The sequence below is a fragment of the Larus michahellis genome, chromosome Z, assembly GCF_964199755.1.
Source record: "Larus michahellis chromosome Z, bLarMic1.1, whole genome shotgun sequence".
Lineage (NCBI taxonomy): Eukaryota > Metazoa > Chordata > Aves > Charadriiformes > Laridae > Larus > Larus michahellis.
The window spans coordinates 25,053,114-25,078,493 of NC_133930.1; the positions used below are offsets into that span (position 1 = coordinate 25,053,114).

General features: G+C 43.7%; 1 protein-coding gene across 2 annotated transcripts in view; it reads left to right on the plus strand.

The window, feature by feature from the left end:
* Positions 1–20,351, plus strand: part of SERINC5 (serine incorporator 5) — a 37,006-nt gene extending 16,655 nt beyond the window's left edge. The window contains exons 3-13 of one of the 2 annotated variants that reach the window (XM_074568895.1): positions 3,079–3,257; positions 3,575–3,657; positions 6,583–6,676; positions 8,239–8,450; positions 9,282–9,377; positions 12,751–12,877; positions 14,495–14,561; positions 17,369–17,408; positions 18,088–18,235; positions 18,532–18,607; positions 20,241–20,351. In XM_074568895.1, coding sequence (XP_074424996.1) covers positions 3,079–3,257; positions 3,575–3,657; positions 6,583–6,676; positions 8,239–8,450; positions 9,282–9,377; positions 12,751–12,877; positions 14,495–14,561; positions 17,369–17,408; positions 18,088–18,235; positions 18,532–18,607; positions 20,241–20,246 — 1,128 coding nt within the window. In that variant the 3' untranslated portion in view covers positions 20,247–20,351. Of the gene's footprint in view, positions 1–3,078; positions 3,258–3,574; positions 3,658–6,582; positions 6,677–8,238; positions 8,451–9,281; positions 9,378–12,750; positions 12,878–14,494; positions 14,562–17,368; positions 17,409–18,087; positions 18,236–18,531; positions 19,030–20,240 lie in introns of those variants that run through there. The other variant, XM_074568894.1, reaches the window with a different exon arrangement.
* Positions 20,352–25,380: the final 5,029 nt, after the last annotated feature.

Consider the following 25,380-nt stretch of genomic DNA (forward strand, 5'->3'; position numbering starts at 1 on the left):
AGAGGTGGCCAAGCCCCAGCTGGCTGGAGCCTGAACGTGGTGTGGCCGTGTTGGCTTGCTTCTTGCACTGCATTGATGTCGGGCACCAGCAGCTCGCAGTGAGGGGAAAGCAAGTTCAAGGCAGTCTGTCCCTGTTTCTGTAGATGTTGCCATCGTCTCAAAGGGTTTCACTGCACTTGGAAAGTTACCGCCTTTGCTGTGATAACATCATTGCTTGTGCAGGAACCGAGGTGTTTTCTGAGCGGATACTGAGTTTCTGCAGGAAGAATGTTTTGTCCCCTACTCAGAGGCTGAAGAATTTAGCTTACGTTGCTTCTAAAGGTTGAAAGTAGATATTCCACTATATCAAACTTGGCAAATCACTAATCCTTGAATTTAACAGCTGGCAAAACTGCCCAGCAAATGGAAAGTCTGGTAAATCACATGGGCTGGGCAGGCTGCTCAGCAGCTGGACATGTTTCAGAGATACAGAATTTAAAAAAAAAAAAGAACTAGTCTTTTTTAACTTTCAGTGAAGAAGTCACATAAGCCTTGACAAATTGTTCCCAGAAGTAGACCATCCTCTCACGAAAACATGCTCTTTTCATTACATCAGCCCTTTTGTCCCCAGCATTGTGCTTGTGTTTATTATCTGCCGGGGTCCCCAAGAGTTTGGATTTATTCTTGTTTTGTTCCTTCAGGATCATGGTTCTCCAAAGAGGGCATTCCATCCCACAGGACTATTCCTGTGGCCATCACTTATTACTGCGTGGTGTTGTGCATACTACATGACGGCTGAGCTCTTTGTTGCTTATGTAGGCACAAACTGAGCTATTGTTCTTGTGAATCCATCCATTTTCTCTCAGCCAGATTCGTAAGGAAATGACTACTAAATGGAGAAAAGAACATACAGGGTCAAAAATTCTATCCAGATCTCTGTAGAAACCTATGCAATTAAAGAAGATGCCCATTTACAGTTACCCAGGGATCTGTTTTTAATTAGCTAGTCGGTTAATCAAGTTCCATGGTATTTTTTTGTTTTGTTCCGTAAGTCTCATAAGCAAAATGCTGCTTGGTACCAAGTACAGATATTACTGAAATCTGTCTCCTTGGTCAGTACTATCATCTATATTAAACAAATATCTGATTTTCTTAGAAATATTGTTAGTTCAATATTATGCATCTTTTTAATCTCTGATGACTGATGGTTATTATAGGCAAAGAACTGGAAAGCATTAATTGATAGCCCAGTTGCTTTCCCTGGCATTGTTCTGGCCTCTTGGCTTGCCCTGGCATCACTGTGGCATTGATAGGTCTCAATTATTCCAGTCAATCCATTTGCTTGTTTTGAATGCTGGCATGTTTGCCCAATCTGACATTTCATTGCCCTTCAAGACCTGCGAAAGGCATCACTGATGCTCCAGACAATTTCTCAGGAGCTCTCTAAAAACTCTTGGATGTGAGTTAGCCAGAGCTGCTTGTTTACAGCTTCTTACACAGTGTCTGCTCAACTCTCAGTTACTTCTGAAAGAGCATCTCAGAGTGGCCCGGCTTGAATCTGTTCTTGGAACGCCATGCAGCTGCATTGAGACCTGCCTTTCATCTCCTCGGATGGTTCTGGCCCGCCTAGGATCAGCTCACTACTGTAGTTAGGTTTGCTACCTTTAGCACAGCAATTTGGTGTTGCTGCGAGGTGCTAAAATATTTGCTCCTTTTGGGAAACTGCTAGGAGGGTTGTCGAGCTCCTGACCGGTTTGGGTTACTGGCATGGGATGGGAAGTTGCATACCCTGCTGAGGGAATCAGGCTTTCAGAGCCTGGTGGCTGGAAGCCAGCAGTTTACGTGTTTATCCCTTTTTTCCTGCATCTCAGATGGCTTTCTACCCAGCTGGGAACACTGCCTGATTGCTTGCTCTGTTTGTTCTCTCCCTGTCCTGGTTTTGTGTACTGACCTGCCTGCTGAAGGAAGGAGAGACTCCTATCTTTGACAATTTCTTGGAAATGTTCAGGGATGGTGTTGCCCACAATCTTTGTATATTTTTCCTAAGCAAAATCTGGCCTGGCTGAATGCTTTCTGAAGTCGGATTCCCATTTGCTTTGCCCAAGTTATTTAATTGTGCATGTTGTGTCCTGGCACACGTTGTCTTCTGTTTTCTCCAGTTACCTGTGCAGGTAGCAGCGATCAGCTCCGGAGGGTTTGATATGTTGCTCGACTGGTCTCACCAGCCTCAGCTGAGGGCTGTGAGCGTACAGAGAGGCCATTCTTTCTTTGAAATGAACAGTGGTTTTCTAATTAAACGCCTGTATTTCTGAGCAGCTGAATGGCTTCCTGGCTGTGAGGGTGGGGTGTCCGCACAGAGGCACCCCACAGGAGCGGGTCCTGACCACATAGACCTGATTTTTTGAGCACGCAGCATCATGTCTGCCTGGTGAAACTGAAGCCAAAATGTGCAGCTGTTTGCTTTTCCCTGGTGGCAAGAGCAAGGCCTCAAAGGCAAATATTTAACAAGTCAAGAGAAAGGTGGAATTTTCCTGCCTCTCTGTTAATTTAAAACAAAATCAGGGCAACTGGCACAAACTCCCTTTCAGAGGCTGTGATGGAGGGAAGGGGGCTTGCTGCCTCTGTGCTTCTTGGGTGTGTTTCGGTCTACGTTTCCACCAAGGGCAGCATAAGCCAGAGCTTCCTGCCCTGCGGCCCCCTTCATGCCCCTCTGGCTGGTAAAACCACTGGTATGGCTCATGTAAACTGGATTACTGAAGCAAAGTCTTCTGCTGTAAAGCATGGAAAGAAGGGAGAATGTGTCCCCCATGTGAGGGGATAAGCAATAAGGGGCAGGGATGGCTTAAGCCAAGAGGCAGATGGACTTGTACCCCAAAGCACCTGGAAGGAGTTGAGAGTGGGGACTCTGGAAAACTCCAGTGCCTTTTGTTTTACATTTCTTTATGTCCCTTGAACCCTTAAATCCAGGCTGAGGGGTATCAAAAGTGAAAGGTGTTAAATGAAGCCATGGAAAAGTCGGTGGTGCGTAGACGTAGACGTGCTTGATTACAAGGAGCCCTGTGTCCTATCTAATGGCTTGTAACGTGTTATGCTTTTCAGATTCCCTTCTACAAGGAGATGTGCAAGGGTATTCAGGCGGGTGAGATGTGCGAGAAGTTGGTGGGATACTCTGCAGTGTACAAAGTCTGTTTTGGAATGGCCTGTTTCTTCTTTTTGTTCTTCTTGTTCACTATCAAAATTAACAGCAGCAAAAGCTGCCGAGCTTACATTCATAATGGGTGAGTATTTGATTGCTTAGTTTCCATTTCTCTTTACAGGTTTGATTGCTTAGTTTCCATTTCTCTTTACAGGTTTGTGCTGCCTATTTTCTAGTTGGGTGTAGCAACAGGCAAAAAAAAACCCCACACCAAAACAAAACAAAAGTTGATTTCCTGCTTTTGTCAAGTGAAAACTAACTAAAGTGGCAATCAGTCATCAAAGGCTCTTTTTTCTCTTGTTGGGCTTGAAATAGAGATTTCTCATGGTACTTAAGCTGAAGACCTCTAATTCCTGTTACAACCAGATGATTTATTTTTTGTGTCCTCCTTTTGTCCAGATTCTGGCTCATTAAACTCATACTTCTGGCAGCAATGTGCTCAGGAGCCTTCTTCATTCCTGATCAGGACACTTTCCTCAATGGTACGTCTTTCTTGTTTTGTTATGCTGCTTTGTTCTGTACTACCTTGTGCGTGGTTATAAATCCTAAAGGTCTGATATGTGTGAATATTGCCATATTTCTTCAAGTAAAGCCAGTATAGTCCAGGTGCAAAAGGAATATTCGGAGTTGTTTGGGGAGAACTCTACATGGACAGAGTACGTGGCCTTCGTGTGAATGTGCAGGAAAAGCGTGGTTTTTTTCTGATCAAGAGCGGGCCAGCTGGGTAGGTAAAAATACCACTGCAGTGCTGCCTTGCAGATTGTTTAAGCAGCAGGGAGCTGTAACGGTGCACAAGAAGTTGTTCACTGAAGAACCCAAAGCTGCGTGTTAGTTTGGCATGTGCAGGTGGCTCTGCTGTAGCACATCAGCCAGGGACTGTGCTGCCAGGTGGAGAGGTGCCAGTGCTCAAGGGGGCATGGTGACCTGCTGGGCACTGGTGTTGGCTGCCTGGAAACCTGCAAAACCACAAAAGAATTTGGAATATTGTTAGCCTTTCAGGCCAGTGGTATAAAGGCAGTAAGATAAAACTAGACTTCTTGGGGCATGTTGCAAGTGCTCTGCTGGGCACTCTGCCATGCCTGAAGCATTTCCAGTTTTGGAAGACGCCATGGCACGGCACAGGAATGCTGGTACTGTCCCACTGCTAAATGTCAGCTGTGGGGAGGGACTTCTCACAGGCCCCTTGTGGGCTAGGAGCAAAACATCCTGGTAATACTGAGGTGAGTTTGTGCTCTTCAGTTTGCCAGGTACTTGTAAGCCCTAAAGCTGTTGAGTCTGGGTGGACGGAAAGGGATGGGATCAGTAATGCAAAGGAGAAGTTGTGTCTGATGGCTGCTTCCACTAAGTCTTGCTTCGTTACCTGTGTTTTCAACACTAATCTCCTCTAGCCAGCGTGTTTTAAAAGGGGAAGAAGGAGTAAACATGAGGGAAGAGAATAGACATACCATGAGCACACTGCTCTGGGAAACTAAGGTAAAAATCACTTCAAGTAAACTACTGGTAGGTGTGATTCAGCTTCTTGGTTTTGTAAGTGTTTGTTTGGTCCTGGTTCAGTTTGATGCCCTAGAAGTGAAGGGCTCCTTATCCCTCTGCAAAGTCACTGGATGGCTGTATGTGCTTGTCCTCAGTATCTAATCACTCTTTGGATTAGGAAGATGTAGCAGTGCAAGGCATTGTTCTCATGAGCAAGTGAGACCGCCTGTCATCTTTGCAAGCAACCCTTCTCATGGTGAAAAGTCATCAAGAAATGAAGTGTTTGGGGAAAAAGGGAAACAGGACTTTTTGTGCTGATTAGACCGCTGTTTCTCAACAGCAGTCTAACCTAGTGTGGAGATACAGCATAACAAGCGTTCTTCCCCAAATTAGCTGTTGACTTTTCCGTCTAAAGCTGTTTTCTGCACATCCCACTAAACTGTCCTCCAGTCAGCCCCTGAATTTGAGATTTACAGATGGTTTGCATATTTTGTGGTTTTGTTTTCCCTTTTTTTTTCCCCTCCAATCAAGAAACTTGCACTGTCCTTTTTTTTTTTTTTTTGGAGCATTTTCCCAGCTTTCTTATTTTTTATCAAAAAAAAAAAAAAGCAGCTCTTTCCATGTTTCCCGTTGGAAACTTGGCAGTTTGTTAGTCATGGAGGAGGAGTATTACGCACTAGGTCTGTGTGGGCTGTAGTGTTAACTCCACGCTGGCCAGGCTAACCTTCTCTATGATGGATCCGTAAAACATCCCACAGTGTCCTGCCTGTGGCAGTGGGGGATCCTGAGAGTCTGGCTATTCAATTACTCACTCCATTGGTGGTCTGCTTTTCCTTACTCTCCCTTTTCAAAACACACATGCAAACCTAGTTCCCAGCCTATTTTTTATGTACTCTTTCACATGGTAGCTTCTTCTATTTTTTGGTTTATTTGTTTGTTTGAAGAACAGCATGCTTATCAAGTGCATACAATACATTTAGTAAAACCAGACAAATGGCATTTTTGATTGCTTCCAAATAATGAGTTTATGGTACAGTAAAAAAAATAAATAAATCTCTACATCATCTGCTAAGGATAACGTGCCCTGACTGGTCTGTTCTTCCACTTCACTTATACAAGCTTTTTTTCAAGAGGAAAACACAATAGTGGGATATGGCTGAACTTTGCTAATGCACTTCCTTGGTCTTCTTCACTGAAATCAGTGGCACACCCAGAGTCATTTATAGGCTGTGCCCTGCACAGCAGCACAAGCTGTATACGCAACTAAACACTTAAATAGGTATCTGTATTTCCTCAGAGACTTCTGGTGTTGCACATAAGAGATCTGTTGTCTGAAGTATCCAAACAGCTACCCAAATATAGTATATGTAGGTCAATGGTTAAGTAGTCAAATAACCTGTCTTAAAACTAGTCAGTGAATACCAACTGTTCCCATCTCTTTGGGAGTGGCTTGGGACGGCATTTGTAAATGGATAAGCCCCACCTTTGTTTTTCTGTGGTACTGGAGTCTGGAAGAGAAGAAATTGCCCTTTTTAGTACAGGGTTCCAGTACCTTGCAATTTCAGGGTTTAGATTCCTGTGAAATGCCTTCACACCACCTCCCTCCTGCCATTCACAAATAAAGGTGTCAGTATTTTCTGTCTGAATGTAGTAACTCATAGCGTCCACAAAAATTCTCTAGGTTAGGGAAACTCAGTCAATGTCCTAACAGGCTTACTTTGAAAGTGTAGCAGGGTGCAAGCTGAATTCATCAGGGAGCTAATCTTGAGCTAGCTGAGCTGGCCTTTCAGCTGAAATCTCTCATCTCCTGCTACATCTGTGGGCTTGAGATATTCAAACCGTGTAATGGCTTCACTGCATAGACAATAATTCCATTTTTTCTCAAGGGAAAGGCAACTGCAGTTTGACCGATTTTCTGCCTCTCTGCCTTGCAGCCTGGCGCTACGTAGGAGCAACAGGAGGTTTCCTTTTCATTGCCATTCAGCTCATCCTGCTTGTTGAGTTCGCACACAAATGGAATAAAAATTGGTATGTGTTGGGCAAGTAGTTTTTCACATAAAATTCTGGTGGACTCCTGAACAATACATTTCTTGGAACAAAGAATTTTAAAGTAACATGGGTGTAATTTCTGAAAGAAGACACTGTAATGTCAGTATTTAGAGCTGTTCGTCTCTGCTTCATCCACTTTATCATTCCCCAGCGGATACGTTTCTTCCTTATTCACTTCTGCTGATTTATTCTTAACCTGAATTGCTCTGCTTCCAATAAGCAGTAGCAGGTTGGGATGCAAAAATCTCTTACTTTAGGTCATTTTATATGAAAATATATGTGCTAAGAAACAGAGTGGTGCAAGAAAATAAAACTGGATTTTCCAAATGTAACAGTGAAACTGAATGCAGTGATGTAAACTGGTAAATCCTGCTTTTTTGTGTCAGCTTAATGCACTTTTTTTTTTCCTCTACATGAGAACTGCTACTTTCTCTTCAACTCTTTTGCTTTCATCTAAATTTGCAAGATTCCATTATCAACCCACATTCTGGCATTGACTTAATTTCTGGTTTAAGCATGTTTGCTCTTACCTTCCTAGCCCTTAGACTCTCATCAATTTAAAATATTTAAATTTTCCTCCCACATATACGCAAGAACTCCTACCTCCACCCTTTCTGTCTCTCATTTCTTCCTCTACAAACCTTTGCAGTCCTCTTTTGTTCTAGTTAGCATACTGACTGCTAAGAGAGAGTTTTGGCAAGCCTTTGGGCTTTGTTAGATATCTGTTTTCAGGGAGGAAGAGGTGAGATCTTACACCACACGTGTTGTTACTGCTAATTACAGCAGGTGCTTTTCTATGGATGAAAGATTTGCAGCAGTGGCATTTAACTTTAGCACTCTCTATGTTAGATATTCTTTTAAAATAAGTCATGTTTCCACAGAACAAAACACCACCACCAAAAAAACCCTTCCATACATCAAAAAGCCCTTTGTGCCAAAACAACTTTTTTAGTAGCTACTCCTCACTCCCAGTGATCTTTGCAAGAAGTGCTTGGAAGGTGAAGAGAGGGAAAACAAGATGGACCATGCTTTAGCTGGGGAGACTGATGAGATAGACCCAAATGCGTAGGAGGCTTTTTGAACAAAAGGGTAGTAAAACTGTCAAGGTAGCGCAAGGGGTGGAGGAGAGGCTGTGCCACACAATATGCCTTTGCTGTCCTTGTGTGAAGAGTGCTGCTCGCTAGCTGAGCTTGGGGCACTCCAAGTTCCTGCTGAGGAAATCCTTGAAGTATTGAAGTGAGCTGAGATGCGCTGATGGGGGCTGATCCCAGAGACTGGGAGTTCTAGGAGTCACGCTGGGCTATAATTACAGAAACAGCCGGGCAAGGTAATACTGAGGATAAACACTAACGCTAAGGAATGTTTCCCTCTGTTTCATGGGAGGACCCTTGCAAGGGCCTGTGTTGGTGTAGTGATGTAGACATGCTTCAGGAAAGTAAGCACTGTCTTTTGTGTTTGAGGATATGAACTATTCAGCTATTAGAATTTTACTTTTTGGGGAAGGGAAGACAAAGATAAGGTGCTTCTCTCTCTCCCCCCAGGACTGCAGGTGCAAACCACAAGCAGATGTGGAATGGTTTGCTCGCCCTGGTGACTCTCATCTTGTACTCCGTTGCTGTGGCAGCCCTGGTCCTCATGGCTCTTTTCTACACACGCTCAGAAGGCTGCATGTACAACAAGGTCCTGATCGGTGTTAACGGCGGCCTGTGTCTCTTTGTGTCGCTGGTGGCCATATCGCCCTGTGTCCAGAATCGTGAGTCCACTGACCTCTTCTCCTCTGGGGTTTCTGGTGCTGTCACAGTTGTGTGCCTGGAGGCTGAGCCGTGTTCTGGGCAGAAAGTCTCATGATAGTTCAGAGCTGGTGCTGCTCTTGCCCCTGTCCCTTTATGTACACTGTGACATGCTGTTGCTGATCATCAGCTCAGCTGTTAAAACTACAGAGGTGTGAGACATTTTGTGTGTGCCATCAGACAGTTATGCTGTAAAGAAAGCTTATGTGCTGATGGCTGGTATTGTGTTATGGAGCTCACACAACTCTTGCAGTGGTAGCAGTGAAGGTAATAGCTGTCAGACTCATTCACCACTGTTTTACCATTTGCTTTTGACTGCTTGTGATTTACCATCTGTAAAGTTTGGGTCTGGAGGAGCTGACAGTAGTATTTCATGCTTTGGTATATTTTATGTGTGCTGTTAGTATCTTGCATACATTGGGCCTGGAAATAGTAATTTGAGTGACTCCAACACAAATTTTGCAGGCAAATAAAACTATCATAGCAGCTTGTCAATAGCTTTTGGAAAGCTGATGCTTTTGGCAAGAGCAGTGGGGTGATTCTTTACTTACGTGGTAATCTTTAATACCTTTCTAAAACAGCTGGCAGAACTAAAGGGCAGACTCTTTTCTCTTTACATGGCAGTGGAAATGTATCTAAACTGCCTCAAAGACTTATGAACTGCTTTACATAAAACATAAAAGATATTCTTCTTTTCTGAAAGGTATTAATGTACTGTTCTCTGAAGGATATGAACTTCTTCAGTTTGTTAAAATGTCTGCAAAAATCACTTCTTTTCCTCTTTCTTGGTAAAGGCCAGCCCCATTCTGGTTTGCTGCAGTCAGGAGTTATCAGTTGCTACGTTATGTACCTCACTTTCTCAGCCCTATCCAGCAAGCCACCAGAAACTAGTAAGTTATCTAATGCTTTATGTAAATTCTTTTAGACATGCCATGTATTAAAAGCAAGGATTAAGCAAACCTGAATTAACGTATTCAGGGATGTAGCAGTGCTGGGCTTGGTCTGTTCAGGCACATGCAGAAGAAATTGCAAATACTAAAAATAAATCTGTGCTACAGAGAGACCGTGCAATTGACACTCTCCATTTACCTTAAACGCTTTGGTGTAGGGGAGCTTAACTTACCTTGGGTGAGTTGCATCTGTTGCATGAGAGCAATTCCAGCCTGTTCCCTACGGACCAATTTCCCAGTCTTGTAGCCTGTCCTTCGTGTGGCAAGTGCATGTTCTTGTATGACAGTAAATGACTAAAGACGTAACATGTTTGATCACACAATGGGGAAGGAGTTGGAACAAATGACTCTTGGATGCCTCTGTAAGAAGCTGGGTGATCAGCTCCATCCAAAAGTTTACTAGGTCCTACTAGGAGGTAGTAGGTGCTGGTCATCAGAGCAGATACTAAAATGACTCTTTTCTCCTAGAACTGGTTTGCTAGATAGCCTTAGCTCGAGCAAAAACTTCATTATCACTTCTCTTTGGGTTTGAGAGGAAACATTCTGAGAAAGGACTTGGGGTAATGTTGCAGTTGTTTGAGATGATGCTGTTCTTCAGCAGAGTTCCTGTACTCCGCTTGCCTTCTAACTATTGCCTTTGCAAGCCAGGAGTAGGGAACTCCCTCGAGTTTTAAGTTCTTCACACTATGAAAACACAGCAAGACGTTGTAAGCACAACTCAAACTGTTTCCTTTTCCCAGCTAACCATCAGATTCACCTATTTGGACAGGGAGCGTTCTCTTCACTTACAGAATATGTTTCTGGTTCAAGTTAGTAATGCTAAAAACCCTTCTTTATTATTGCTCAAATTTTAGTGTTGAATAGTTGAAACAACAATAACGAGAGGAAAATAATTCAGTTGGCAGGAAGGAGAAGATTTTAAAAGACACCTCCCAAGAAGAAAGGGGAGAGATGGAGGAAAGAATCTCTCGCTGTCACATTTGTGTAGGCACAGACACAGACATACAAATGTATTTTAGAGCTAAGAAGGAGAACCAGACAGTATTTAGATGGAAGATTTACTTAGAGAATTTAAGCAGTGGTTTTGAATGAATATAGAAGTTAATTTAGAAGGCATCTGAATTACTCATAAGACTTGACACAGTGTAAAAAAATGAAGAAAAAAGGGGAAGAAGGGGATGTATGGCATTAAGTCATTGGTCTCGTGTTGTTTCATGCTTGTGACAGTCAAAGACTTCAGCAGTTAAGTGAATGCTCTAATTCGTCATCTTTGTATTGCAAGTGTGATTATTGCATTTGTCAGAGTATGCATCGCACACACTCTCTCAGACCTCGTGAATGAGATGGAGATGTTCCTCCTTGTCTTCCCAGGCCAGAGAACTCTCTTGGTTGTCATCTGCTCTTAGAGAGGCTCCTTTCTCCCCTGTATGTGTGATAAGGACTCTCACGCTGGCCTGTGCAGCTTTTACAGGGGCATGTGTTGGAGAATGTATGGGGTGCTGGCACTTATTAAGCTGTCCTATGCTGTGTCACTCAGATTTACCATGAACTTACCTAATGTTGACTCATTCCTCAAGGAAGGACTCTCAAAATGACCATCTTGCAAATCAGCCTCTTTGCAAACCAGGCTTGAAGAAAATGCAAGCTGCAAGTATTTATTTGCAACACCCAAAAATCAGAGTTGTAAATGTCTTCAGAAGGAATGGGCAAACAGAAGGTAATGTCTGTTGCACCTGTGCTTATCACAGCACGCCTTAGCTTTTTGGAGCCAGACTTAGCGAAAAGGCCTGCTGAACAGTGGAGCAGCCTTGCTGCAGATATGTCCCTGATGGACACAGGTCGGGGATTCTGCACATGTGTTCGTGTGTCCAAAGAAGAGCAACAAAACTGGTGTGGGATCTAGAGCTGGGGGAGCTGGGGCTGTTTATCCTGGAGAAAAGAAGGCTGAGGGGAAACCTTATCGCTCTCTACAAATACCTGAAAGGAGGTTGTAGCGAGGTGGGGGTCAGTGTCTTCTCCCAAGTAACAAGTGATAGGACAAGAGGAAACAGCCTCAAGTTGTGCCAGGGGAGTTTTAGGTTGAATATTAGGAAAAATTTCTTCATCAAAAGGGTTGACAAGCATTGGGACAGGCTGCCCAGGGAAGTGGTTGAGTCACCGTCCCTGGAGGTATTTAAAATACGTGTAGATGTGGCATTTAGGGACATATTTTAGTGGTGAAATTGGCCGTGTTAGGTTTATGGTTGCACTTGGTGATCTTAAAGGTCTTTTACAACCTTGCTTCTGTGATTCTATAAAGGCTTGTTACTCCTTCTTTTTCTCCCACTTCTGTTCTGTCCCTGCTGTTTGTGCAGCCCTGCACGTCCACCAAAGTCCTCCCCCACCAGGTCAGGGGACTGACTTTGAGCTTATTTTTAACCTGCGTGTAGCCTTTGCTGCATTTTGCCCTCTGCCCCTACAACGGTTGTGCTGTCCCAGTGGGGATGCAGAGTGGCTGCTGTAAGGAAAAGAGATGGAAACACAGTTTGGCTTAAACAGCATTGGCTCAGAAAGCTCTTGATGTGAGATAAGGTGAGATAAGCTGTAATCTCTTGCTTTGGCGTGAGGCTGTAGGCAAAGCAGGCTTAAAGCTCTGCTTTGCGTTGACCTCAAGCAAACACCAAAAAGCCAGATGCACCTTAGAACATCTAGGACTGAACTGGTTTCATTTTGGAGACCTAGAAGTAGTATTTTCGTAGATGTTAAGATGAAATCTTACCTGGAACCTAAAAGTAGTATTTGCTGAGATGTTAGGATAAAATCTTGCTTTTAACTGGTGCATCTCCTTTTCTTTGGTCTTCTGCATATCAGTCTGAGAAGAGGCAGCTACACACCACCTTTTTTCACTGACTATGCATTTCATAGTTGTCCTCAAGGCACCCCCGCTGTCAAAGAAACTTGTGGTCTCAGGTCTGTACTATCTCCGTGTCATACAGCTCTGTAGAGTGGGTAAAGTGTTGGTAAACTTTGAACTTACCATTTCTTAGTTCACCAGACAATCTTTTTCCTTGTTTGTCTGCTCTGGTCAAGCAAGAAATTTTAGTACCCTACCAAGTTGCGTTTTTGTTTTGCCAAAAACACAGAATCTCCCAGGTCAGATTTACAGAATTTTTTTCTTTTGATCTTTTAAAAGATAGGTAGAAACCACTGAAATGTACCTACCCAGTGTCTGAAGTAATAAAAATATTTTGCTGAAAACCTTCAGCCTGAAGACTACTTCGAACTGCAGTGAAATGAGCTTTGCTAATTGTTCTGTTTCTTTTGTTTTGCGAAGTCCTGGATGAAAACAATCAGAACATCACAATCTGTGTCCCTGAATTTAGCCAAGGCCTGCACAGAGATGAAAACCTGGTTACTGGCCTGGGTACAACCATTTTGTTTGGCTGCATTTTATATTCTTGGTAAGTCTGAGGGTTTGCAGTTGCCTCACTGTAGATGCAATGTTGTGGTCCGACTACCGAAGGCTTACAGCATGCCTCATGCAGACAAAGTAACAGGGAGAAGTGGGGTAGAACTGAGCTGGAAGGTTCATATTCTCCTTAGTTTCAGAATGGTTAGATGTTCTAGCCAAAAATGTTCAACAAGATAATATGATTTTTGAAACAAATGTATTTCATTAAAACTGAATAGAACAATTTATGTCTGAAAGTGGAGGGAAAAAAATTCCAGCTGTCCATGATCCCAAACAGTCTCAGGGTGCTTTGATTCTGTATTTACTCTTTTTATAAGAAAAACTCTGTGCAGTTATGTCCGTCTAAAAAAGCTATCTGGAATTTCTGTAGCCTCCTGGCAGAGTCTATGGCTGTTTCTTGAGGGTCTTTAAAACAAACAAAACTGTTTGGGAGGGTTTAGGGCTTTCTATGAACAAGTGATGAGCGCAGAAGTGCCATCAGGATTTGCCAGCGATCTCCTGCTCTAAAAAAATCTGTTTGTGCCCATATAGTTGTGATGCTCACCGTATATTATTGCAGCTCACATCAACAAATTAAGTCATGGCCCGGGACGGGGAGCAGGGGAGATGCTGATGGTTGAAAGGTGATGTATCACTGGTTTTGGCTGTGGGGGCTGTTTCAGTCTACTTCAAAATTCACATACTGAAACTCCTTCATAATTTTGAATTGAAACCGAGAAACTTTTTGAGGAGGTACTGCAGCTACTCTTCTGCTATCAAACATGCACATGTGCTCCATTTAATTCTAATATCAAATATATGTATATCATGTCGTGGATCTAGTTCATATTAGAACAGTATTTCCAGTGCCTCAGGAAGGTGTTTAAGGAATGCAGGCAACCTGCACGTAGCCTGCAGGGGAAGTGCACCACGTAGCTGGGGAGATGAGAAGGCCTTCAAGGGGAATGTTTTGAAGTATTGCTTACTAAGGCTCAGTGTGTACAGCAAAACATTAACACGCGTCTCCCTGTGGGTAATGGGAACTTTGCATTACACATGCTGAAAGGGGAAGCCTGGGCAAGAAGTGTTTCTAACCAGAAGAAACCAGAAAGGATTCCCCACACACAACTACAGTCATGCAAGAAACTGATTTCCAGCAACTGGTACACTGACAATAGTGGTTGGTAATTTACTTTTGAAAACTGACTGCTGCCAGTGACCTGTTACTTTGCTGGCAAAGGCTTTACAGAAATACTGAGCCAAAGTTATGGCTGTGAAGTTAATATAAAAGCATTGGTTCTGCACAGCAGGGGAGATCTCTTCTGAATTGCAAATTGAAGCGCTTAGCTGTTTGCTCCTGTCTGATGGTGATGAATTCACCACTTTTCAGGAGTGACCTACTTCTAAGCTGGTGATTCAGGCTGAGTTGGCCAGTGGCCGTCTGTCAGGCTGGTTTATACTCGTGCAGAACAAACTTTCCACATGCTTAGTGTTGATGCTATATCCGGGCAAATCCTTAGCTTAGATATGAGAGTAGACTATTTATGTTTGCTGTGGTGTTGAAAAATTGCCCTGTTGGGCTTATACTTAAACCGAGGGTTTTGACACTGTCTTCATTTGCTTCTAGTTTGACCTCAACAACACGTGCAAGCTCAGAGGCACTGAAAGGAATATATGCAACACCTGAAACTGAAGTGAGTTCTGCTTCCTCCCACAGGATTTCTGTGCAGACTTCCTCATCTGCTTTTCTTGCTGTTGTTTTCATGGCTAAGTAATCTGTAATTAGGTGAAAACAAAAGCTTGTTCATAGCATGCCTGCTACGTGCCTCTGAGTATGGACTCATCAGAACACTTATCCGCATTGGCCCTTCTGCTTCTCTTGCTGGTCCCGTGGAGGTGCCGTTATGTACTCAAATAAATTGCTGCCCTTGCATTTTATTTAACATCCTGCAGACTTCCTATAAATCTTGTGCTCCACATAAGCTCGTGTCCTCTCAGTCTGCTGGGAATCGATCAGATAAAGAAGTGGAGGCATTCTTGAGCATTTTCAGTCCTGGTTGCCTTTGTTCTCGTAGCAACTGATGACTGTGATCCCAAGTTCCCATCTCTTATTTTTATTTCCACGCATAAGTACTTCCTTTCTTTTTGCCTATAATTTAATAATCCCTGTTTCAGCCGTACAGGTTTCTTCATTCCACCTGCCTACTTCTTGGCTTTCTTATCCTGGGAAGACCCAGAAACACTGGGAAATGAGTGGGTTTTTTTCCTCAGCTACTGATCTGTGCAGGACCTGTGCCTTCCTGCCCTGTGCTGAGGAGGGACAGGCTGCGACAGGGAGCGGGGGACCAGAGAGAAAAGAGACACCTATCAGGCCCACCCTCCTTCCTCTGCAGCGTTTCGGCCTAGGAGGTCTTGTCCACAGGGCTGCGGGCAGGTCGGGGGCGGCTGGCACAGCATGGATGCTGGATGCGGCCCCCTCACCAGGAAGGTCCGGCTCCTCTGCTGCTACGCTTGCCAATGGGATTATTTCCAGACCGTTTGGTTTTAGAGAGCCGTACAAGAGCCGCTGAACCTGAATGTAAAGAAATGGCTGGTGAAGAGCAACTAATTGCACACTGATTGCCTTCCCTGTGGCAGCGGGCCTTTGTCTCCTGGGCAGGAGCGTGAACGTAGCTCTGCGATTGCTTGTGATGCACAGAGGGTCTGTCAGCAGCTGTGCTGAAGACAACTGAGTGTCACAAGGGTCTAGTGGTATGTGTGCCAGCATTGCTAATTGCATTATTCTGTGTGAGCAAGGACTTAATAGCAACTGATTAAAAAGTTTGAGGGAACACGGCACTTGCTTCAGAACGAGAGTGTGGCCCAAGGGGAGCTCAGTCTGGTGCTGTAGGTGAGGCTTGGCACAGCAGTAGAAAGAGACACGGAATAAGCGCTTTATTCAACTCAGCCAGTCTCTTAAAAAGAATGATCTTTTGGGGGTTTTCATGAGTTTATTAATCCAATGAGTACATGTAATTGTGGATATGCAGGATAAAAACTTGTTTTGATGTTTCTGTTGGACACATTACCTTAAAGGCTTACTATCTGATTTTTGAGGGTGTTAGGAAAACTTGCAACTAGCACATGCCGACCAAGGGGAAAGGCTAGAATGTAAAGTACAGAATTACAAGGGTAAATATTCATGTGCATGAGGTGTCCCAGCCAAATTGGGGGATCCCAAATATGGTTTTGCACAGGGTCCTTATACCCTTCCAAGCATGATTTGACTAATCACTAACACCCAGACCACCATTTAGTAGTTATAGTAAAATTTTGCAAAGCAACTGTTTTTTTGCAGCATTCTTGCTTCTTGCCTGTTGATCCAGACATCCCTGGAGTCAGTCTTGCAATAATAATTTACCGACAATGCTGGGAGGGCTTCAAAGATGTGTTAGAGGGGCTAGGATGCTGGCATTATCTTGGTTGTCCAGGGGTACCTTTTGTCCTTCGTGGACAGCTCTAAGCTTCCAAGAAGCAAAGCCCTTATTTCCAGGGCTGGGCTCTCCTTTAGTTTGTTTTACTTAAGTTTGTACAATACAAAAGTCTCCAGTAAAGCTCCACTACCTCATTACATCGCAGTGTATACAATGAACTAATATATGTTAACGAAGTTAATACACTTTCATACTATAAAGACTGATTGATATAATGGTTAGGAAAGAGAATTTTCCTAACAGGGTTCATTGTTTCCGTCAGACCACAGCCAAAATAAATCCCAGAGTAGGATTTTATCAGAGCAGATAATGTTGGTGGTGCAGTACAGAAAGTGCTGACTTGTACTGTGGTCTGCTGCAGAAAATGCACTTAATTATATGTTTATTGGATGGTCAGCACCCTTTTTCCCCATTTACTTTACCACTCAACACAAGAAGTGTCAATTTCAGCTTTCCTTTTTCCATTAGTTAAAAAAAATTAAAATTTCATTTAATAAATCAGTAAAACCAGCTTTCTGCTTTTACTTATTCTGCTTTTACTCATCCTGGCTCCATTTCAGCAAATTCTTGCAAAGATAAGTACATTTCTGACTTAGGCTTGTGCAGTTGTGATTTCCAACCCATGCAGCAGGGTTTTAAAAGTTACTTATAGTTTCATTTCAGTAGAGAAATTTTTTATTTAAAAAGCACTTAGATAGAAGTCTGAAGAGGTAAGGCCCCTCTGAACACAATTTTGTCATGATTATTTGCACCAGTGTTTATATAACTTTGAGTTATGTAAAATGGATAGAGTAATTCTTTAAGAATGGTTAGTTTGCTCCAAATCTTACTGAGTAGGTTTTTCCGAAGCTTAGACAGGGCTGTTATGAACTACTTGGCAAATCCTAATTTGGGTTTTTGTGCTGGCTGGAAATAAAAACCAGACTTCTCTAAATTAGTGTCTGTAACGTAGACAGACCATCCTCACCAACAGTTCTGCTTCTTTGCTGTAGCACGGACTCTTACCCTTCCTGTTGTCTGTTCCACAGGTAGCTCGCTGCTGCTTTTGCTGCGTGCCCGAAGGAGACGGTAATTACATTCTCACTGCACAATTCACCTCACTTGTGGCTTTCACACCAAAGCCAAGAGAGTAAGGACACAGCTGCAGGTGGAGAGCTGTTTGTAGCCTCATGCAGTAGTGTATCACACTGAAGCAGCTGAAGTGGTCAAAGTTAGGCTAGGGAAGGAAGCAAGAGAGGTAACCATACCATTTTAAAACAATAGGCTAGTTAATAATTCCTTAAAGGACATTTCATTACTGCAACATAGAAAGAGTAATCCCTGCTTTTGGCATGCTTATGGGTCTGACTGGCTGCTGGGTTTTTGGCTCGGCAGCTCTGCAGGGACTGCAGTTCAGGAGTGAGTTAGGAAGGGAGTGTCCTGTTTGCAGACCTGATAGAATCAGGCTTATCAGGTTGGACTTCCCAGGAGAATGTTGTACAAGTAGAGCAATTTAAATAGCCCAAATGCTCAAAACCTAGCCAGTAGGCCAAGTAGCTGATACAAGGCAGGATTTCAGTGGCAGTCCAATTTCTTTTACTAAAGGTTTAGGCCCATGCCCTGAAGGCAAGGGAATATTCAAGAGTTGCTCTGTATGACGTTTTCCTAAATCACACCATAGATGTTTTGCGGTGTTCTTCATGAAGGCAGCTGCTGTTTTCTGTTCTCATTAAATTTGCAAATCTTTCTTGTTTCCTGTCTCTTCTAGCTGATGCTGAAGAACGCATTGAAAAAAGGGGAGGCCAGACAGTGATTTACGATGAGAAGAAAGGCACGGTGTACAGTTATGCCTTCTTCCACTTCGTTTTCTTCTTGGCTTCGCTCTACGTGATGATGACAGTAACTCATTGGTTCCAGTAAGTGTATTTCTTTAAAGACAAGAAATTGAACGGGGAGATGTGAATGGGAATTTCTGCCATTAGCGTGTCTCCTCTTCTTAAGTAAGAAGCTGGAAGAGACATTTCAAGTCTTTCCCAGGTGATTCTTGAGCAAGACCTTGCTCTATAAAGGGCTGCTCTCCCCTGCTTTGTGTCTGGGTTAGCCTAGTTGAAGTCTGTCACTCACTTGGAAAAACTGAGGATTCTGTGGTCTGAGATAAAAATAGTGAGTTTATTGCCGCCTCTTTTTTTTTTTTTTTTTTCCTTCTTAACAGTTATGAAAGCGCTCAGATTGAAAAATTCTTCACCGGAACCTGGTCCATCTTCTGGATTAAGATGGTCTCCTGTTGGGTTTGTGTCTGTCTGTACTTATGGACTCTTATTGCTCCGCTCTGTTGCCCAACCAGAGAGTTCTCAGTGTGAACACTCAGAAGCTCCTTCTGCCTTTTTCTTTTTTTTTTTTTTTTTTCCTGTTACAAATAATACAACAGTCATTTTGTAATGAGGAAACACCTGTTGCCCACTTATCATAGTGTACCAGTTAGTAACTTTTTAGTCAGACTAAACAAATGATCAAAGACTTTTTTACCTTTTTTAGTTGTTATGAACAAGCATCACCCAAGGGAACAAATCTGTTCCGAAACTTTGTAACGCTGATGTGTGGAGTGCAGGTAACACAGTTGTTGCATGAACTGGAATAAGTGAAATCCTTTTCAAATAACTGACAATCCTTCTTTGGCTTCATTGGCAAGAAAAGAAAAAATCATGGTGCAGATGTGTCTTCTTCCTTCCTGTGAATGTTGGATATCTGCTAGCAAATATGCATTCCTTTTTATAGTCTTTTATTAACTGTGTCTTTTACAGTTTGCAGTGATGATTTGGACTGCTGTTTTGTACAGCATATAATTCTTTTAAATAGTATCCAGATAATTTTTTTCCGAAAACATAACTAAATATTTCTGTAGAAATAGAGAATATGTAAGAATTTGACTGCCAAAGCATCTACTAAAAATTGTTTATCTAAATATTAAATATATTAAGTTATTTTATACCTAGATTGAGAAAGGAATGTACCAATGATAATAGAGTATTTATTCTATTATAACTTTAAAAGGCACCTGAATATTTTATGCAATTCAGATCTGGTCCAGTTGTTAACAGAAGGGGAGTTCTACACAAAAATTCTTAAACTCTGAATTTTGTCCAACATTGCTTTGCCAGCTCACTTAAACTGCAAGTTGTGTGTACTGCACAGGGATTTAAGATACGGTACATTCTTTGTTCAGAATGTTTGCTGTTGAGAAAATGAAAATGCTATATTACAGGAGCGCTGCCAGTTGCTGTTAAATTTAAAAGTGGAGTGCTCATTTACTTTTCTGCCTTGCTGTTTGAACTTGCGTCTAAAGAACTCCCAGGATTTTCAGTTCTGTTTCCATTACTAATTTTGTAATATTTTAAATGCAGTGATGGTCAGAAAAGGACTATATATAGTACGTCATCTTTCTTTTCTGCCTGTGTGTTGGTTGGAAAGTATTCTTTCTAACTGCTATATTTTTATACTCCTCTGTTGATGTTTTGCTGTTGGGATGGGAGTTAGCCAACCAATCCATTAATGGAGACTAAACTTCTTTTGGAGAGCTCCTATTCCAAGCAGTGGGGTTAGCAGTCAGAAAGACAAAACCAGAAGACATAAATGTAACAGCAGCTGCCTTAGTACAAATGACTGACTTGACAATATTAAATGGTACCATGTCACTTTTATTTGCTTTAAGCAGATGATTTGGTGGTAGAACAACAGCACAGATGCCCTAAGTGCTGAATAAGGTTGAACCCACTATAGTTATCTACATTCCAGTGGGATGAATTTGAATTTGGTAGTCCCAGAGGTTTTGTCTTCTCTGTCTTTCTATATATGTACACATATGATGTGAAATATGCAGGATATTAACAAATCAGCCAATTTAGCAGTGCTTTTTTGAAACAGGATTGAGCCTTAAGTCTTCACCCAATGCTTTCTGCAAAACAAAGAAAAGCACAACATAGAGGCCAATGAGATGGCCAAGGTATCTGCATGCCGTATTTGTTCAGTTGCAATAATCAACGAATAACGCATACCTGGTGAGTAATTCTAAAATAACAGATCTCTGTTCTGCTCTTGTTTTCATTACCATTTTTAGCTTGTTGCTATGTTATCCTAGGGCTTCTGTCCTGCTTGGAGCTTGCTAGGGGTGTGATCTTCCCAGCCCCATACACTCTTACCTCAAACGAAATCTCCAGGTCTGCAGTCCTGTATACTTATGCCCCCTACCCCAGTGTTAAGTAGCTTCAAAATACATCTGTCATGAGATCTGAGGGAAGGAGGATTCTGTCCAGAGGTGACTCTCTTGCTGTTCTTCTGCTTGTTTGCGTCTAGGGAAAAAAAAAGCAATTGAAGCTTAGCTTTGACATTGAGTTAGAAAAGCAACAAATCGCTCTGGAGGAGGCGGCAGGTTTTTTTCTTTCCTTTTGCTTCTGCTGGGAGGTTCTGATCTTGCCAAGAGCTCTGCTAGGATGGGGGCCTGTCAGTATGTCTCTGCCTGCATTTGGAGTCCAGCCATGCAGATCCTTCTGCAGCAGAGAAAGGCCTTTGTTAATGCGTTCTCAATCTAGAAGCCTTTATCTGTCCCATCTCTAAGATAAGAGCTTATGGGCTGTGCAATGATGACTAACAGTTGTCCCACCTAACTCATTGCAGCTATTCTGACAAACAATCTCAATCCAGTGTTAGAGCTGTGAGCTGCAGTTGAGATAGTCCAGGCTCTTGCTCCTCCTTGGCGAACGCTGCTCCCTAAAGTATAGAGGCTCGCAGGAGTTGCTTTCTAGTGCTGTATGTACTATGTAGTATGTACTGTGAGAAACCAACCATGTTTTTTTAAAAAATTATAGTGTTTTTGATAACAGAACTATCTGCGCAAGGAGCTCTACAGAAGGCATGCACTATGTCAAGTTATAAGGCAGGGAATGGTAACCGTTCTCTGGTTCTGATAGCAGGCACCCCAATCACAAATGTGGATGATCATAGAATACCAGGTTGGAAGGAACCTCAAGGATCATCTGGTCCAACCTTTCTTGGCAAAAGCACAGTCTAGACAAGATGGCCCAGCACCCTGTCCAGCTGAATCTTAACAGTGTCCAATGTTGGGGAATCCACCACTTCCCTGGGGAGATTATTCCAATGGCTGATTGTTCTCATCATGGAAAATTTTCCTGTTGTGTCCAATAAGAGTCTCCCCAGAAGTAACTTGTACCCATTACCCCTCGTCTTTTCCATGGGATTCCTTGTAAAAAGGGAGTCTCCATTGTCTATGTAGCCACCCTTTAAAGACTGGGACATGGTGATAAGGCCTCCCCTAAGCCTTCTTTTCTCAAGGCTGAATAAAGCCAGTTCTCTCAGCCTTTCCTCATACGGCAGCCTACCAGTCTTTTGAGCATCTTTGTGGCCCTTCTCTGGGCCCTCTCCAGCCTGTCTGCGTATTTTTTGCATAGCAGGGATCAAAACTGAACACAGTATTCCAGGTGTGGCCTGACAAGCACTGAGTAGAGTGGGATAATGACTTCTTTATCTCTGCTGGTGATGCCCTTGTTGATGCAACCCAGCATCCTGTTGGCTTTCTTTGCCACAGCAGCACACTGTTCACTTATAGTGAGCTTGTTGTCCACCAGGACCCCCAGGTCCCTCTCCAAAGAGCTGTTCCCCATCTGGGTGGATCCCAGCCTGTGCTGCACTCCTGGATTATGTTTGTCCCAGGTGCAAGACCATACACTTGTCCTTGTTGAACTTCACAAGGTTCGCCCACTCTTCCAGCCTATCCAGGTCTTCCTGCAGGGTGGCTCTTCCTTCCGACATGTCCACTTCCCCACTCAGTTTGATGTCATCAGTAAAATTCATCAAGGTACACTTGATCCCATTATCCAGATCACTTATGAAGATACTAAACAGCGCTGGGCCCCAATATCGATCCCTGGGGGACCATACTTGTGACAGTTTGACAGTTTGAAAAGGAGGTATTTACCACCACCCCTGGGTGCAACCTGTCAGCCTGTTCCCACCCATGGCACAGACCACTTGTCTAGACCGTAATGCATCAGTTTCTCTAGGAGGAGGCTGTGGGGAACCGTGTCGAAAGCTTTGGAGAAATCCAGGTAGAAAACGTCCCCTGCTCACCCCTCATCAACTGAGCAGGTTACTTTGTAATAGAAGGCAACCACATTTGTCAAGCACGATTTGCTCTTGGTGAATCCATGCTGGCTTTTCCCAATCACGTGCTTCATTTGACTTGTGATAGCCCCCGGAGGATTTGTTCCATAATTTTCCCAGGGACTAAAGTACAACTGATGAACCTATAGTTTCCTGGACCCTTCTTTAAGCCCTTCTTGTAGATGGGCTACATTAGCCTTCTTCCAGTCTTCTGGGACGTCCCCTGATGTCCACGACTTCTCAAACATTGTGGAGAGCACCCTCACAATCATAGAATCATAGAATTATACAATCATAGAATGTTTTGGGTTGGAAGGGACCTTTAAAGGTCATCTAGTCCAACCCCCCTGCAGTAAGCAGGGACATCTTCAACTAGATCAGGTTGCTCAGAGCCTCATCAAGCCTGGCCTTGAATGTCTCCAGGGATGGGGCCTCCACCACCTCTCTGGGCAACCTGTTCCAGTGCCTCACCACCCTCATTGTAAAGAACTTCTTCCTAATGTCTAATCTAAACCTACCCTGCTCTAGTTTAAAACCATTGCCCCTCGTCCTATCACTACATGCCCTTGCAAACAGCCCCTCCCCAGCTTTCCGGTAGGCCCCCTTCAGGTACTGGAAGGCCGCTATAAATTTTCCCAGGAGCCTTCTCTTCTCCAGGCTGAACAACCTCAACTCTCTCAGCCTGTCCTCATAGGAGAGGTGCTCCAGCTCTCTAATCATCTTCGTGGCCCTCCTCTGGACCCGCTCCAACAGGTACACGTCCTTCTTGTGCTGAGGGCTCCAGAGCTGCATGCAGTACTCCAGGTGAGGTCTCGCCAGAGCAGAGTAGAGGGGGAGAATCGCCTCTCTCGATCTGCTGGCCACGGTTCTTTTGATGCAGCCCAGGATGCGATTGGCGTTCTGGGCTGGAAGTGCACATTGTTGGCTCATGTCCAGCTTTTCATCCCCGAGTACGCCCAAGTTCTTTTCTGCAGGGCTACTCTCCATCACATCATCCCCCAGCCTGTATTGATAGTGAGGATTCTCCCAACCCAAGTGTAGCACCTTGCACTTGGCCCTGTTGAACTTCATAAGTTTGCTTCGGCCCGCCTCTCTAGCTCGTCCAGGTCCCTCTGGATGACATCCCATCCCTCTGGCCTGTCAACTGCACCACTCAGCTTGGTGTCGTCAGCAAACTTGCTGAGGGCGCACTTGATCCCAGTGTCTAAATCATTGATGAAGATATTGAACAGCACCGTTCCCGGTACGGATCCCTGAGGGACACCATTTGTCACCCCTCTCCAACTGGACATTGAGCCATTGACCATTACCCTCTGGATGCAACCATCCAGCCAGTTCCTTATCCACCAAACAGTCCACCCATCAAATCTGTATCTCTCCAACTTAGAGAGAAGGGTGTTGTGATCTGTTAATGCCCTCAGGTGGATAGTGTCAGGGCCCCTTGATTTGCAGGGGTCACTGCAAATAGTTCACATACCAGCTCTTCCTTCACTGATGGTGGGTCTGTGTTTGCATCAACTTGGATTGTTGTTCCCAAGGCCTGGGGCCCAACAGTGGTGGTAGAGACGGAGGTGAAGAAACCAAGTTGTTTGCAATGGCGTGTTACCACTTTGGACCCTGCCCCTCGAGTCCTTTAGTTTAAAGCCCACCTCACCAAGCTGGCCAGCCTGCTGCCAAAGATTCCCTTGGCTTTTCTAGACAGGTGGATCCCATCCCTCCCTAGCAGGTTATAGTCATCGAAGAGTGTCCCGTTGTCATAAAAGACAAAACCCTCACAATGACACTAGCCACGAAGCCAGAAGTTGATTTGCATTATATGTCTCTTTCTGGCTGCATCCTTTCCTCTAACTGATCTTAGTACTTATGTTGGCCAATGGATGTTCATAGTTGTTTACAAAAATACTTATTTTATGTAGGCAGTATCTGCTTGCGTAAGGACTTTCTGCACCTCCTCATACTCATTTTTATTATAGTTTGTATTTATAGAAATAGGTTTTGCACAGAGAAAACAGGGTTGTAAGGGGAAAGTCCGCAATGAGGCACGAGTCCATTCTTCTTCCACAGCACTCACCTCACCGAGTTGCTCCTTCCTCCTTCCTTTCCACCAACTGTTGACCTTAAGCATCCAGATCTGTGCGTGCACATAGGGTGGGAATGGGGCAGTGCCTGACTACACTGCTTTGTCTGCTTCTGAGCAAAGGTTGTGAGAAAATAACTTTGAGGCCCTGTGTGTCCATGCTGTGTCCCTAGATACAGCTATGGATCTCTGGGCCTTTCTAAGGAATCAGTAGCTGGTGGCACCTGGGTGTGCAAAGTCTCTCATTCCTCAGTGAGGCATGGCTTCCTGCTGGCCAGGCAAATGTTACAGCCTTAGCACTCGCTGTAAAATCTGTACTGTAAACTTCCATGTGCAACTACTTAGTAAAATCCTGGGCTAAGGTTTAGGATTCAAATGCCCAATTCATAGATTCCAAATAGTTCAGGCAAATGAACTTTTGAAACCTTTTTAGAAGTGCCTTCATACCTCTTGCTGTGATAGCTGATAATTCAGGTGGCACTGGAACTGGAGAACCTGAACTGAGCCTGTGACTGGTTGATGCTGCCTTGTACGTTACACCGGTGTGTACAAGACATAGCCAGACCCGTGGTGCATGTGGAAGACCAAATAATCTGTGCTTGACAAACCTCTGGCGGTGGGACTGCTTCAGTTATTACTGCGCAGTGGAAGACGAACTGGGAAAACTCACAAATAGCCTGATGCTTTTGTAAATAAACAACTAGTTGTTGCTTACATCTACATTTTAAATTGTAAAAGGTTAACTTTCTGTCCCCATATCTGAAAGTGCAGGTAACTGCTCTGCTTGAGGCGGTGGTTAGCTGTGCGGTG